The sequence below is a fragment of the Rhinatrema bivittatum genome, chromosome 3 (assembly GCF_901001135.1).
Source record: "Rhinatrema bivittatum chromosome 3, aRhiBiv1.1, whole genome shotgun sequence".
Taxonomy (NCBI): Eukaryota; Metazoa; Chordata; class Amphibia; order Gymnophiona; family Rhinatrematidae; genus Rhinatrema; species Rhinatrema bivittatum.
In genome coordinates, this window is record NC_042617.1 from 295,794,303 (window position 1) to 295,811,315 (window position 17,013).

General features: G+C 44.0%; 1 protein-coding gene and 1 long non-coding RNA gene across 3 annotated transcripts in view; one reads left to right on the forward strand and one right to left on the reverse strand.

Annotated features, from left to right (window-relative positions):
• The window catches only part of PFKM (phosphofructokinase, muscle), a 171,063-nt gene extending 156,113 nt beyond the window's left edge, over positions 1 to 14,950 (reverse strand). The window contains exon 1 of one of the 2 annotated variants that reach the window (XM_029594992.1): positions 14,813 to 14,950. In XM_029594992.1, coding sequence (XP_029450852.1) covers positions 14,813 to 14,936 — 124 coding nt within the window. In that variant the 5' untranslated portion in view covers positions 14,937 to 14,950. Of the gene's footprint in view, positions 1 to 13,915; positions 13,935 to 14,812 lie in introns of those variants that run through there. The other variant, XM_029594993.1, reaches the window with a different exon arrangement.
• The window catches only part of LOC115087603, a 129,418-nt gene that overhangs the window by 32,688 nt on the left and 79,717 nt on the right, over positions 1 to 17,013 (forward strand). The window lies entirely within an intron of this gene.

Sequence of the window (17,013 nt, forward strand, 5' to 3'; positions counted from 1 at the left end):
ATCCAAAACTGATAATGGCAGCCCAACACCACAAAGTGCAGAAAGCCATGGTATTCCAATTGGATGGGAATATGAAAGTAAGCCTCTGAGATCCAAGGAAGTCAGAAATCCCCCTGACTGTACCGCCATTATCACAGAGCATAATATTTCCCTGTGAAAATGAGTCACTGTCAAATGATGGTTGACCCTCTTGAGATCCAGGATGGGATGAAGGAAGCCTTCCTTCTTGGGCACAACAAAATAAATGGAATATCGCCCCATACTTTCTTGCATCATGGACACCAGAACCACAGCCCTTAGTCTGAGGCGCCTTTGAAGCGTGAACTCCACTGCCTGCTTCTTCTGCAGGGAGTAGCAAGGGGACACCATGAACATGTCCCAAGGAATACTGTGAAATTCCAGTGTATACCCTTAGCGTATCACCTCCAGGACCCACTGGCCCGATGTGATCTTGACCCACCTCCAATAAGAGACATCCCCCAATTTCCTGTTCCAGAAGGTGGGTCGGCAAGCCTTCATTCGGAAGGTCCGCCACCCGAGCCCGCTCCTCTCTTGGGCTGTTGGGAGCTGTTGGGAACAAAAGGACCAAGACCTACCAAAAGGCCGAGTCCGCTGAAAGGTCGTCCCTCAGCAGGAATAAAAATGCCTGGAACCCCAGAGAATATCCCTCATATCAGAGGGGTGCTATACCTGCCTCTTATCCTCTGGCAACTGAGGACCGAAGACTCGCCCCACTTACTGGCCAGTTTCTTCAACCTGCTCCCAAAAAAGAGCAAGCCTTTAAAGGGCATCTTGGTAAGATTGGCTTTGGAGGCTTTATCAACCAACCAGTTTCGCAACCAGAGTTGAAGCCTGGCTGCTATTACTGAAACCATACCTCTGGCCAAGGTCCAGGACTAAATTACAGTCTTGTCTGCTAAAAAGGTGGCAGCAGGTTCTACCTAGTGGTTAGAGCAGTGGGCTATGAACCAGAAGACCAGGGTTCGAGTCCTGCTGTCGCTCCTTGTGACCTTGGGCAAGTCACTTTACCCTCCATTGCCTCAGGTACAAACTTAGATTGTAAGCCCTCTGGGGATAGGGAAATACCTACAGTATCTGAATATAATCCACTTTGAAGCACTGAAGAAGTGCAAAAAGTGGAATATAAATCTAAATAAAAAAAATATAACCACTCGGGAATTCCCTCCAGACTCAACCTCATGAGAGAGAAGCAAACAAGATCTCGCCACTAGGGCACAACAGGAGGCAATCTGTAAATTCATTGCCACCCCCTCAAAGGCTTTCTTAAGAATAGCCTCAATTCTTCTATTATGTACATCCTTCACGGTTGCTCCTCCCTCTATGGGGATAGTCGCCCGCTTAGAAATGGCACATACCAGAGCATCCACTTGGGAAAATGCAAATGCTCTCTCACAGCTGGATCCAGGGGATATAGTCCTTCCAAAGGCCGACCCCCTTTAAAATTTGCCTCTGGGGTATCCCATTCCAGATCAATCAATTCCTGAATGGCAGGGAAAAGACAAGAGGCTTTACGCAAGGAAAGCAAAATGGGATTCTTCCTCAGCTCCAAGATAGCATCCGAACCAGGGACACCCAGCTGTTTCAAGTTCTGGGAAATCAGGGCTGGCAGTTCATTTCTATGAAAGAACTGCAACATGGTTCACACAGTTAAGAACATAAATTACCATACTGGGTCAGACCAAGGGTCCATCAATCCCAGCATCCTGTTTCAAACAGTGGCTAAACCAGGCTACAAGAACCTGGCAAGTACCCAAATGCTAAGAAGATCCCTTGTTACTACTGCCAGTAGTAGCAGAGGCCATTTCCTAAGTCAACTTGATTAATAGCAGTTAATGGACTTCTCCTCCAGCCGTGAAACAATTTCCCCATCTTCCAGGGAATCAGGATCAACCTCATCATCAATGCCATCTGGATTCAGGTCAGGAACACATGCAGGGAGCAGAGGAAAGCCCTGGCGCTTAAGGATAGGACTGGAAGAGGGGAGGAGCCATCGGCTGAGAGTCTGACTGGACAGCAATGGGGGAAATGGAAGACTGCACCTGAAGACAGGCTTGTAAGCCGTCCTCCCAAGAAAAAAAAAATCAGCAAGATCCAGACCAAGCCCAGAAGAAACTGGAGCTGGTCACACAGAACTTCCCTCGCTAGTGGAGGAGCCAGTCAAGGGAGAACAAAGCTCTGGCTCCCCACCCAGTCAAAGCCATGATAAACCCATCATAAGAATGGGAAGAGCCAGGCGTAGCAAAATCCAAGGAAGACAACACTCCCTGAGCGTCTGAGCAGCTCTGACACAGGTTAGAAGCCAGGTCAGGCTGAAAAGCCCTAATATGACAGGCAACACAAATAGGAAGACACTTAGGCTTCTTGCTTACCGGCACCATCATGACGGAAATCAATAGAATGGCTCATACTCAAAGCTGAAATGCGCCAAAAAAAATAAGGACTTAGAAGAAAGTGCGGCAAGGCGCATGCTCAACCTGTGCACCAAGTGCTTAGAAAAAAAAAAAAAAAGCGGCCCAAAAACCGAGCGCACAACGAGTGCGTAGAGCTGATGCACTACGCACACCAACAACCTATTAGTGGGCAGTAGCACACGCACAAGAGTGCGTGAAACGACTGCCACGGCCTACCACACAGCGTGCAAGAGCAAAGCCTAAGTGCGGAGCCTAGGCCACTGGGGCCGATCAACCAGCCCGGCTGCCCAGTTCCCCAACCCGAGTGGGAATGAACCTTGACATGGCTTGCTGAGAACAGAGCAAGTCCTGAAACCCCTCTGTCTCTGATTCAGGTTAAAACTAACTTTCTCCCTTTTAAAAAAAAAAACACACACCACATTACCTGAGCTCAGCACTTACCGGCTGAGTACAGAGACTGTCTCCGGCTGCTGGGGAAGAGAGCATGTGCCGCCGCTGCCGCGCTCAGCCTCCTGTACCCGCTGCCTTTTCAGCTGAGCTAGCAGCTAAGTCCATGCCGGGAAACCCAGAAATCACCTCAGGAATTCTCAACTGGGGGAGGGACATTTAGGTATCACCGCAGGACAGCGGGGGTTTTTTTTTCCCCTGAATTTAGAATTTCAAATTTCTCCTTCCAAAAAGCTTGAAGCAATCCCCATAGGGAGATGCACGTCCACCATCTGCTGGAGACTGAGATTACTGGCAGGTTGGGGTCACTGCAGGGCTATATACACTGCAACGTCAGCTTGCTCCGTCTCCATCTGCTGGCAGGGGAGAATAAACCTGAGTCCATCTGTCTACACACTAGGAAAAAAATAACATATCAACATAGAATATGATTGCAGATAAAAACCACAAAGGCCAATTTAGTCTGCCCATTTCCTCTTCTTGTTCTATACTGCAGACAGTGGCACTTCTAGACACTTCTTGGGGGAAGACCCATCAAGGAGGCAAGCCAAAGTGACATTTCTACATTCATACTCCCCCTCCCTACCTGCACCTGTAAATTGGCCATTTAAAAAAAAAACAAACAAAAAACCCACACACACAACACTCTGGCCAGTTTCAAATACCTAATAAAACTAACATTAAAATTATTTAATATAGTTTAACCTATTCTTCTATATTGGAATGAAGTCTGGTGTCTATGCAGAATGGAACAAAATCTCAGTATAAACTCACACCTCCAGTCATACTTCAGCCACAGAAGTTTCTCCAATAGGAATAAAGCAGAGCTAAGGCATTTTCTCTTATAAATCATTATACGAAAACGTATTCAAATTCTGTTGTCACATCAGTAATAGTAAAAATGCGTAGGATGTGTTGCAAAGCTTTCAGTGGTCTGAGGATTCATATAACAAATGCAGAGATGTATGTAAAAAACATGCTCAAAGATTATTGGGAGGAACAATGCATACTGCAATATGCAATGTAAGAATATCACTTTCACATACTGGTCACTGCTACTGATAGTGTCATTGAGGGTTAGGAGATTCTTTGTATTTTATTTCTGTTTCCTGTTTTGATTTGCATATGTGCGCGCCAATGTTCACGTCAAAATTATAATCTTCCTGCTTTGTATGTACAATACTAGATGGGCCACCCATAGGGATACAAATACCTATCTAGGGAGAGGTCATTATGTCTCAGTCTCTCTCTCATCATCAGTAATAGCAACATAGCATCCCTCCACTGATAAACATCCCTGCAAAAGGCACACAGAAGCCGAATAGCAAACCTGACATACTGTATCATAACAGCACGAATCCCAAAAAAGGCAGCAGTACAAATATTACACTGGGTTCTACAGCACTAATACACCTCCTATTGGAAAAAAAAGAAGAAGAAAGAAACAAGTCAGACTACTATAGAGCCCTACACAAAAACTATAGGCAGCAGAAACCCTCTCCTTTGTCACACGTGCAGAATTACAGGTTGACCCCTACCTACTATAAAATAAGGGACCACAAGTTAGAAACAAACATTTGGACAAAAACTGAAATGAAAACCCTGAAAAGCCAGACTCTGCATGAAAGACAAGAGAAATAGGAATGCATTTCCTTTTCTACTGATCAAAAATACAAAAATATAAGAAATGCACATTCCAAAGTTGCCATATTCCAATCACTAACTGAAAATGGAAACATCTTTTTCTACTTTGAACTGCTTATTTTTGTAATCGAGGTAGTCCCGGGCTTTTTCACTTTCCTCTTGTTGGTCTTCTCCTAAGTCCTTTTTCATTTCCTGTTTTTCTGTCTTCCCTATACCTGTCTCTTACCCTTTAATCCATTTTCTCCATTTCTCTTTCCTGCTTCTCTATCCTTTCATAGCTATATTTCACCTCTCCTAGCTCCCTCTTCACCACCTACCACTCCCACCCCCGCAGCCTATTCCCCTACTCAGTCTGTACTTTCCTCTCATAGAAACATAGAAATGACGGCAGAAGAGGACCAAACGCCCATCCAGTCTGCCCAGCAAGCTTCAAACATTTTTTTCTCATACTTATCTGTTTCTCTTAGCTCTTTGGTTCTATTTCCCTTCCACCCCCACCATTAATGTAGAGAGCAGTGATGGAGCTGCATCCAAGTGAAATATCTAGCTTACAGCTCGATCCAGTATCGTCCGCTCGAGGATTGCCCGTCTGTAACGTGCTCGTAGCGCACAATTCGGGCGCGCAAGGCAGTTCGGCGATACAGTGTCCAGTTTCACGCGTCCGTATCGCTTCTGAAAACAGACGCATAACCCTTTCCGCACCCGGCATGTAAATGAACGAAAAAGCTGTATAATGAAGGAATTAGCTATTCCCCTGCGATACTGTAACGGGCGCTGATATTATCTCCTCCGTAACCCGCTGTTCTGCCGCGGCCTTAACCTGCTAGTTTACCGCCTCCCCCTAGTAGGAGTTAGTGTAGTGTAGTGTAGGGTAAAAACATTGCTTACCCGCCCTGGTCCCTTCCGGTCTCCTGCAGCCCCGTCCGGACCGGACGGGGCTGCAGGAGACCGGACGGGACCAGGGCAAAAAAAAACAAACGAAAAAGTAGCAAGGCTCGGGCCTGCTATGGTAAGTGTAAAAAGTGTAAAAAACAAAAAACCTGTGTGTTATATAAAAAAATAAAACAATTTTAAATACCTGTCGGAGGGCCGTGGGTCCAGGCGGCCGGTGGGCGGCGGGCAGCCATCAGCGGCATCCGGTAGTCCCTTCTCCCTTCCTCCCTCCCTCCCCTGCCTGGATGAGCGCCAAAATCGCACGGGCGGGTCGGCAGCGGGGGGGGGGGCGGCAGCAGGATCCGGGAGCGGCGGGTAGGCAGCAGCGGGGTCCGGGGGTGGCAGCGAGATCCGGGGAGCCAGCAGCGGCAGCATGTTCGATCGCGCAGGCAGGTAGGTGGCAAAGTAAAGATGGCCGCCTGCACGGGAAAATCGTGCAATTGGCCGCTGAAGACGTGACGTCACGACGTTTGGCGTCACGGGGTGTGACGTCACGTCTTCAGCGGCCAATTGCACGATTTTCCCGTGCTGGCGGCCATCTTTACTTTGCCACCTACCTGCCTGCGCGATCGAACATGCTGCCGCTGCTGGCTCACCGGATCTCGCTGCCACCCCCGGACCCCGCTGCTGCCTACCCGCCGCTCCCGGATCCTGCTGCCGCCCCCCTGCTGCTGCCCCCCCCCCCCCCGCTGCCGCTGCCCCTGCCCCCCCGGACCCCGCTGCTGCCTACCCGCCGCTCCCGGATCCTGCTGCCGCCCCCCCCCCCCCCCGCTGCCGACCCGCCCGTGCGATTTTGGCGCTCATCCAGGCAGGGGAGGGAGGGAGGAAGGGAGAAGGGACTACCGGATGCCGCTGATGGCTGCCCGCCGCCCACCGGCCGCCTGGACCCACGGCCCTCCGACAGGTATTTAAAATTGTTTTATTTTTTTATATAACACACAGGTTTTTTGTTTTTTACACTTTTTAAACTTTTTTACACTTCCTGGTGCCTGTCATTTCAAATGTCATTTGAAATGACAGGTACCAGCGCACCCAGGTTACTGTATAGGCGCTGTTACAGCGCCTATACAGTAAAATGGGTTGCGCGGGCATAACCCTTCCCTAACGCTTCACAGCCGCGGCATGCATTTGCATGCGATTAGAGGAGAGTATCGGGGAGTTAGTGAAGAGAACTGTGCGTGCGGGGAGGAAGGGTGCGCCTGACACTACCTCACTGTTTTTACCGCGGCCTTACTGGATCGAGCCGTTAATTAGTTAGGGGTAGTAGGGGTAGTAACCGCCGCAATAAGCAAGCTACACCCATGCTTATTTGTTTTACCCAGAATATGTTATTCAGCTCTTATTGGTTGTTTTTCTTCTCCCCTGCCGTTGAAGCAGGGAGCTATGCTGGATATGCGTGAAGTATCAGTTTATTCTTCTCCCCTGCCGTTGAAGCATCTACCTTCCTCTGCTCACCAGCTACTTCTGTCACTCATCCCCTTTTACCCTTATTCTTAGCCTTTCATTCCCGCCTTTCTCATCCTTCTCACCTACCTTATTTCCACAGTCTCTGACCCCCTTTACAGACCTGTCCCTTTCAACATAAGTCTTATATAGGGTCAGTCTAATGGTTCATCAAGTCCAGAATCCTGTCTCTGACAATGGACAATCTGGAAGCTCATTTCCCTCCATGGCCCCCCAGTCCCTCTCAAACCTCTCTCAGTCCCTCCATGTCCTTTCCACCTTTCTGCATCCTGTCTCACATTCCTAGACCATCTATTATAGAAAAAAAATTCCATTCACTTTGCAATTCCTGGAGTGTTTTAAGCATGTGCAGTACTGCTGGTTCCTGAAGGCCTCTCCTCCTACCAGCACATTCCTGCTTGAAACAGAAGTGTGCAAGGAGAAGGAGGCAGCTGTAGAAACTGGCAGCACTGCATATGCTCCAAGTCCCCCATGGCCCGCGCTGCTGATAGATATGGAAAGCAGGGAGCTGTAAGTGCTGCTACTGTTGCCTTCTAGGCCAAATACCCCACGCTGGAAGTAGGAGAGAGGAGAGAAGAGAGAATTTGATTAAAAGTGATAGGATGGAGGGAAGAGATGGGAGGGGAAAGAGAAAGATATGGCACCCTGGAGCCAGGAGGTTGGGGTAGCAAGCCATTTTCTGGGGAGAGCACTTGCTACCTCTTCCTGCTCTCCCTCCCCCCCCACACTCAGTGACATCACTGCCTGCAGACTACTGGAACTCTGGCTTTATATGCACTTCCCTGCAAAAGCAGGATCCTCTGGGCCAGTCCCATGCTCTTTTAAATGCTGATATTGTTTTTGTCTACCAGACTTCCATATCCAATCTCATACCATGACCTCTTGATTTGGAACTTCCTTTCATCTGCAAATGGCTTCCAGAGCTGGCTTAAAGCTGCAGCAATCAGTACACATGCATTGGGCCTGGCCAGAGGCAATTGAGTGCAGCAATGAGATATTCCCACTGGTCCCTGTGTCACTTCTGCAGGGCTTAAAAAAAAAAAAATAAGACTTAAAAACGGGTGCTGTTGCTTCTTGTACATGATTTGTCCCACAGATTTATTTTAATTGTCTTAGATTCCCCAGTCTCTTCTCTCCTAATCTAGGATATACATATTCTTACTTAACAGGATTTACAGTACAGTGTCTGCACCATTTTGGTAGCTCTTCGCTGTGTAGAGGCAATGTCCAAAGAAACATTCTAACAGGCTTTTGTATGATGAGGGAACATGGCATTCTGTCCCAAAGGAGTCTGGGATACTTGACCATCTTTCTGAACAAAGAAAGACTGTCTTGCTGCATACCAGGTAGGCATAGTGGCAGCTAGTCTCATCTTTGAGTCTTTTGCAAACCAACCAGCCTATCAGAGATGACAAATTTCTCAATGAGTTGTCTTCAGTAGCCATGCGTTAATCGTTCATTACCCACAAGCTGAACCAGCAGTTTGAAAAAAAAAACCCAAAAAACCCAAAACCCTTTATGGGCTGGACCAATCACGCTGCTCATCTTGTAGCCTATTAATTTACAATAATAAACTAATAAATGCTAATTGAGGCCTTTAAAAAGGTGAGAACAAAGGAACGGACACCAATGGACCGAGTTGTACATCACTGGGACCGCATCCTTGTTTTCCAGCCTTATTGTGTTGTCCGTCCAAGCTTTTCTCATGGGAAAGAGACCAGGCACTATATGGACACGCTATAATAAATTCCTAAACTCTTGGAACAAGTACTGATGGAGAAGGCAACAGAAAGAAGTATTCCTGAAAACGGACTGCATTTATAAGGTCTGGGCTCTTTAATCTCCTAAAAGTTGGAAAGGATAGATTGCAAGTTTTAAATTAATCTGATATGCTATTGCCTTATTAATTCTATAAGCACACAAAAGTATAGTTTTCTTATGTGAGACAATTGCTGAATATGTAACCTTTTAATACCCAATAACTATTATGTTTATTGTGACAGATGCAGTAAAACCCATTAAGCAAGACAAATGAGAGGAGTTTTTATTCTGAGATACTCATATATATAAAATCTAAAAGCTTTAATAGTTTGATAAGGTTAAGCAACTCCAGTCCTGGAGTGCCACAAACAGGCCAGGTTTACAGGATATCCACAATGAATATGCTTATCTGTGCATACTGCCTTCACTGTATACAAATCTCTCTCATCCATATTCATTGTGGTTATCCTGAAAATAAGACCCGTTTGTGACACTCCAGAGTTGCCTACTCGTTTATGGAGAATTATTGTCTGCATCTAGAATGAAATATATATCTTTCTAGGGGTGATGCCTCCAGAATAGGCCACAATATTCTAATAGCGTCTCACCAATAAAAATTGTACAGGGGCATTATTGTCTCCTTTTTTCTCCAGGTTCTCTCTTCCTTCCAAGCATTAGCATTCCTCAGATTCTCACCCTTGCCTTGCTTCACTGTTTTACAACCTTGATGACCTTTAAAAACATGACACAGCATGTAATAAATCTAACTTGGTTCAAAGTAAAATGTGCAAATACTGATCTCCTAATGTAAACTCTTCAGTCAAACATTTCATCAGTATAATCCAGCCAAAATTGTTCATCTCACCAAACAGCAGCCCTTGCTTGAATAAAATAGCAGAAAAAAAAAAGTATATAACACACACTGCCCCATGGCCAAAACAAATATTACTTTGCAATATATGCTTTTGTGGCAACTCCCTTGCATCTAAACTGGAATTCAAAAGGACTGAAAGATATGGCCCTGCCTTGCAGTCACTAAGGCCACCCCGGATTATGAAGCTCGCCTTACCCTGGTGAAGAAGCAGCAGTCTCCGCCTGCATTCTCAAGACCTGGATTGCAGGTAATGGAAACTGCTTTGCTGAAAGGGCGGGGAGCAAGAGGGGCCCCCCAGAGAATGCAGACGCTGTCCCTGCTGTAGGAGCAGGCACAGTCTCTGGGCTTCAATACCTGCTCGAGCACCGCTTTCATAAGCACCTAGGACAGCGGCAATTTGCGACACAGTTTGGAGAAAAATATTCCAAAAATGTCTTAACACCTTCACATTGCCTAATTGTTCTTTTGTAATTGCTATATCAAAAGCAAGCTACGTTGGCTATTTACGCTCTTGGATTCAACACCTGTAACATAACTAGCTGCAGTTATCATAAGCCTCTCATATCCCACTGAGTGGAAGGTATAGCACTGAAATTCAGAGATTTAAATCATGCCCACCTATTCACCACTCAAAATATTACTTGATATTGCCCAATTCAATGGCTGGTTGGTTAATGCTGAAAGGGCCATTGTTTGCTTTCCACATCGAATTCCTTTTCCTGGCACTGGAAGGACCGGAAGCAGAGCTAGCTTTAAGCTAACAACCTGTGTGAACAATGAAATTGGGCCCCTCCCCCCCTTGGTGACCATCGCTTCCTCACTCCCTACCTCATACCTTCTGCCCAGCATCTGTATCCCCCTCTGCCTATGGTGCTATCTCCCCTCTCTGTCCCCTAGTATCCTCATCTTGCTGTCTCCCCTCTCCTGCCCAGCAGTATTCCTCTTTCTTTCTTTCTTCCCTGCAGGCTGAGCCTTCACGTACCACCACAAACAGAAGCCTCCTTCCTCCTACACAGCATTCCCAACTTTCCTGCCTGCAGACATCCCTTAGAAGGGTGCAGAATGGAAGGAGGGAGGGACAGTGGTGCCCCTTGAGCATGGCACCTATGTGGCTGCACAGGTCACACACCTCAGAAGCCAGCCCTGGTAGGAAGAGTACTGTTAAAGCAACACCTTCCCCGCTCAGATATGGAAAGGATAAGAGCCTTGGTAGAGCACACGTCATCGGGTTACCCATTAGAATCACAGCTTTCAGCCAAAAAATGATAATCTGAATAGTGTCCCTTTAAGTGCAATGCAGATGTAACATACTAATAACAAAAGATGTACTACCAAAGAAAACAGCTTATGAGTGGAGGCTAAAGTTGGAGACAGCTTGGTAAAAAAAACAAAACCCAAAAAACCAAAACACACACTTTCCAATCTTTTATTCAATGACAGTCAGAGCACTGTTTTAATCCAGAACTTCCCAGACTTTTCTAGTGGTCTGGACAAAACTATAGGCTCACAGCCTACCAGACAATTACAGATTCCAAGTTTGCATCACAACACAGTGCTCCTCACAGTTTCAGAGTCCCTGGGCCTCCAGTTCAACACAAAATGTAAACTTTGCTGCAAGAATAAGAACATTTTTCTCTTTTTTTTGAGACAAGAAGTTTAATCCTTTTTCTTTGGCAATGTTCAAAATGTAATTACATCTCCTGATGGTGTTGAGTGGCAATGCTCCGTATTGAGCAAGCTTGGGATTTTGTTTTTGTTTTGTTTTTCTTGGGGGAGGGGAATTGGAGGTTGGCAGAAGGTTTAATCCTCCTGCTTTAGCTATTTTATTTTAAAATATTTGTTACCTGCCCTTCCTACATTCAGGGTGGTTGTTACACCATTATGTCCCCAAGAGGGTCAGGTAATAGGGTATTAACCTCCCCCTATATTCAACAGCTTTTCAATCTCAACCAGAAAGCTAGGACCCTACACTTGACTCTTAGCCAAAAAAAAAAAAAAAAAAGACTGGCAAGTTTCCACATCTCCCTTCTCCCCTTACAACAGCAGCTGAGCTATTGAGTGAAAGACTTTTGGCCAGTCCTGGGTCTGTGAACTTCCCCTTGCAGTGCATTCTGGGAGCTGCTGTCCCTGTTTCTTCACCTTATATATAACCAGTACTGCAGATACCAGAATGCATCATGGAAGGGAAAAAGAAAGGATGGCAAGTTAAGAAAGGCCAGGACTGACCTGAAGTCTCCCTTCAGAAACTCAGAAGTAAGGCAGGAAAGTGGTTGGGGGGAGAGAAACATTCACATACCTGGGAAAGAAGACATGCTGGCAGATCCTCTTCCTTCAGCTCCTAGTCATGCTCTAATCCAGGGCTTCCTATACCTGTTCTGGCGCCAGCCGGGTTTTCAGGAGATCCACGACGAATACATAGGGAGATAAACTTGTATATGCTGGAGACCCAGTATATGCAAAATTTCTCTCATATTGTGGATCTCCTGAAAACCCGGCTGGCCGTGGGAAGCCCTGCTCTATTAACTATGATTTGAAAAGACCCCCAGTCAATGGTCAGAGGCACGACAACTAAACAAAAAGAAAGACTGGGCCTAGGGTCATCAGATAGGCCCCATGTCATCAGGACCCGATTGAGTCAGTCCTGGCTTTATGAGCCTCTATGGCAGGGCTTCCCAAACCGGTCCTGGGGATCACACAGCTAATCAGGTTTTCAGGATTGCCACAATGAATATGCATGAGCTAGACATACATTTGTATATCATGGTGACAATATATGCAAAATGTCATGCATATTCATTGTGGATATCCTGAAAACCCGACTGGCTGTGGAGTCCCCAAAACAAGTTTGGGAAGCCCTAGTCTATAGTCAAATTTCCCTCAAGGCAGTATTTCCCCAACCCTCTCCAGGAAGCACACAAATCCAGTCAAGTTTTCAGGATTTCCATAATGAATATGCATGAGCTAGATTTGCATATACTCAGGACCCAATGTAGCAAATCTAGTTCATGCATATTCATTACAAATATACTGAAAACTCAAATGGCTAGCTGTGCCTCCAGGAGAGGAATAGGAAACACTGCCTTAAGGAAATTTTAAATTGTGAAGATTCTAATTAAACTCCTGCTGGGTTGGTCTGGTTTTCACATCCTTAACTCTTGAATTTATCTAGACTACTGGTATTCCACTTGCAGTCCCAGAGGGTCGCAAACAGATAAGCTTTCAAGATATCCCTAATGAATAAGCAGGAGCTAGCAGAGTGCATGTAAATCTCAAGCATAACAGGACCCATTTGAAGCCCTCAAGGACCAGAAGTGAATGTCACTGGTCTAGACTCTTTGCTTGTGCTTTCTGGTATCAAAACCTAATAGTACAGGGGTGGCCAACTCCAGTCCCCAAGAGCCAGAAACTGGTCTGGCTTTCAGGTTATCCACACAGTGAATATGTGTATGATATATATCTGCATATAATGGAGGTTTTGCATGCAAATGTATCTCATGCATATTCATTGTGGGCAGCTTGAAAACACAACTGAGTTGTGGCCCCTTGAGGACAGTTTCAGGACTCCTGACCTAAATTTACTAATCTTGGTTCTGGAAAATTTGGAGAAGCTTTATGTTCCATATGAGCAAAGAACATTCAGCACTGGATTTGCTGCAAGGACCTGAAGTCTGATACTGATTTGCTGTACCAAGTGATACACTGTTTATTTTTTGCTCTCCTTTAACAAACACTTTTGCTCAATAGTTCATTGGTCTGAGAATTGTATAGAAGAGACACTGATAAATTGAATAAAAAAATAAAATAGTTACAGACTTGAATATGCTCAAATGAACTGACCACTGTTAAACTATATTTCAAGGCTGGTTGGTACTTTTATATCAGCTTTTTAAAATAATTTATAAAAACATTAATTATCTTGGAGGAGTAGCTTAGTGGTTAGGGGAGTGGGCTATGAACCAGGGTTGAAATCCCACTTCTGTTCCTTGTGATTTTGGGCAAGTCACTTTACCCTCCATTGCCCCCAGTTACAAATTTATTGTGAGCCCTCTGGAGACAGGGAAATACTCAAATAAATATAGTTAAGTTTTTTCTACTATAAAAGTGTCAAGTGAAGTTTAAACATGCTTAACAAATGTATAGGTTTTAAAAAATCTATTGTCTATATTAAACATCTTATTGGTCAAAAAAATTTAATTTTGATTACAGATCCATAAATACAATGGGGACAAAACAAGGACTAGCTCAGACTACCTAGGAGGACCTGGAGTCATCTGATAACCCTACCAGGGATCAACCAACTACTTTCTCAGCTACCACTTAATTAACTGCATTTATAAACAAACAAAATTACTTTTCTTACTGCCCATTTCCAGTAACTGAGAGCCTGGAGTAGCCAGCACTCCTGAGTGACCACAGGGCTTCTTGTCTGAAGAGAGAGGCACAGCCAGTTCTGGTTTTTCACGCAGTGCATGTATGGACTTTTAGTTCCTATTTCTCCTTGCAATGAGAGTAAAACCAGGAGTGGCTCCGCCTCTCCCTACAGGCAATGATTACCCTACTTGTAACCCACCTGCAAGTCTTTCACAATTAGAGGATACATATTAGAGATGTGCAAAAGAAAAATGCAGTGAAAGAGAACAAAATCCTCCAAGGCATTTTACCTACGCAATAAAACTAACAAAAATAATGAAAAAAAAAAAAAAAATATATATATATATATATATATATATTCTTCAGATTTTTGCCCCATTGAATTTAATGGATTTTTTTTTTTTAAACGGGTACAAAGCTGTTACATTGCCATTTTCACTATATTCACAAAGCCTTTTTTTTTTATTTAAGCTAACAAAATGCTACAGAACTAGCATACTTTGACATTTTCTGTCTTGTGTGGAAATTTTCCAATGAAAGTCCAGAGTGTATATATAAATTTTATAGAAATGCCATAATACTGTTTGCAAAGGGAGAGTTGGGTTTTTTTTTTGTTTTGTTTTGTTTTGTTTTTTCAGACCCACTGTTTGGGTACCTGTCAAAGGGCAGACAATAAACATTATTTTAGCATAGAAAAATATTTAGCCATAAAGGAGGATTGAAAAGTCCCTGAAGACCTATACAAACCAAACAGCCTTTGCAGAGACTCAAAAGATTATGCTGTACAAAAGCTCTGCAATATTTTATTAATTGATAAGGGAACAATGATGACAACTCATATGAAAAAGAAAAAAAAAACTACCCTGACAGCTGGGAGAAGACTCACCTACAGGTTCCTTTTCTTTCTTCTGGAACTGGAAAAAAGCCAAGAAAAGAAAGAAAACCACAGTAAAAACCACAGGAATCAAAAGTTTGTTCACAACGATATAGAGGTCCAGCCAACCCCACATTACCAAAACTTTCTGTCTTTCCTTTCTGATATTTATAGAATATTATTTGGCAACCTGGAAGCAGCTGCCTTTTACACACATGCCTCCCATTGGCTAATGTGGAAGCCTGACCTTATGTTTGAAACTTCTAATTTAAATTGCTTTGCCAGTTCACATAAATAGACAAACGCTAGCTGGCAGCTCACACGGATACATGAGGTATTAAATAAGTGTATTGTCCCTCACAGGTTTCCACCACAAGCCATGGATGATTTCAGATTCTAGGATTTCTTCCTGGACTACAAATCCCAATATGCTTACAGATATGAGTTATAAACAGTTATACATGTAAAAAAAAACAACAACAAAACAAAAAAACAGGTAAGGATCAGAGTTATTTGACAGCTCTGAAAAATAAGCTTGCTACTTTACCTAGATCATTTTTATTCTTTAAGGATATTGTGTCTTTACTGTGTTCAAGATTCCCACCTCACCTAGGTGAACACAAAAAGGCTAATCCAGTTTTTTTCTAACAGAAATCAGAACTATAGTTCATTGCAGGTAGTGGGGTAAAATCAAGACTGGATCAACCTGGTTGGAGTGATTTGACCTAAAAGATGGACTATGACATCATTTAAAGCCCAGCTAGTTCACCCAATGTCATAGATTTAGAGCTGCCAAGTGAACCAGTTCAAGATGAGAGATTATTGGCCACTCGATTTTTTTAATTTACATCCCAGTGCGTTCTGGTATTTGTAGTCTCTGCTTCTACCATTTGAAATCAGCATTATAGATATCATAATGCACCAGGATGGCATTGTCAGAAATCTAAAATATCCTTCCTTAAACTGGGTCACTTGGCATCTACTATAGTAGGGTCACCACCTGGCTCCAGGTAAGGGGTGAGTTGGTCAGGGTTGTTAGTTCCTGTTTCAAGGCATTCTGGGAGTTGACAATCCAGGGCTAATTCACCTCTTCCTGATGACAAAGAGTCTGTTTGGCCACCTTTTGTGGCTGGTATATGTTTAATACCCCTTCATACTTGCAACCTGCAGTCTGCAATGCTGATCCTAGAAGGTGCAGAGCCCAGGGTGAGTAAGCTGCAGCAGGAACTTGGAACATTAATGTGTGTAGTTGTGGTTGTGCGGGGGGCTGATAGGAAATCATAGTGCCTGAGACAGGGCTACCATGGAGGGGCAGGCACAGGATACTCCTCCTGATACCCCTCTTATGGAACATGGCTTTTTAAACAGGCCTTTGGCATGTGAAGCTGTTTTAGAATGGCCATTGAAGTCTAGGATTAAATCTGTTTCTCATATGTTTATATTTAATTTAGCATAGTCATAGACCAGGATGGGTACAGCTGTGGCTTGAATTAGAAATTTTAATCGGGCTGCAACCTGTAAAATATTCGGTTGGTTATAATTTTTGGAGGCATTCTAACTACTGTAACTTTTTTTTATGACAATGGCAAGGCAAGCTGGGTCTGCCTATTGCACCTGAGTAGTCTCAAATTCTGCTACAGTTGCAGGTTTGCAATTACTCTTTTACATATCTTTTATGATTTAACTGTATTTTGATTTATTATTCCATTTATACTTTTGCATTGTTAAATGTTTGGAAATATATATTTAGAGATTTTATGTTCACTGTAATTTTATGTTTTTCTTCACTTAGAGATTATTTTATGGCTTGTAATAATCTGATTGAATCCTGCTGAGAGATCTGAGAGCTGCAGAAAGGTGGTAGAGAATACAATACCAATGATTTTCTCCCAGGAAAATGCAGTCTAGAGTCTGACCACTCAAGCAAGAAACCTCTTTAAGACTGCTGTAGATCTGCTCTTTTTTTCTTTTTAAACATTGGTACATTTCTTCCTGTGTATTCTATAGGGATGTGCAGAAGGAAAAAATGTGTTTTGATTCGTATTCATTTCGCCTGGACCCAAATGCGTTGCATTTGTTTCATGGGGGAAAAACCAATTCGTTTGATTCATTTTATTCGTTTTCCGTTTTCCCATTAAAGTCAATGGGGGAAGTATTTGCAGCCTATTTTTGGCTGCAGAATTGGGGTTTTCTAATCAAGTCTGATGAAACTT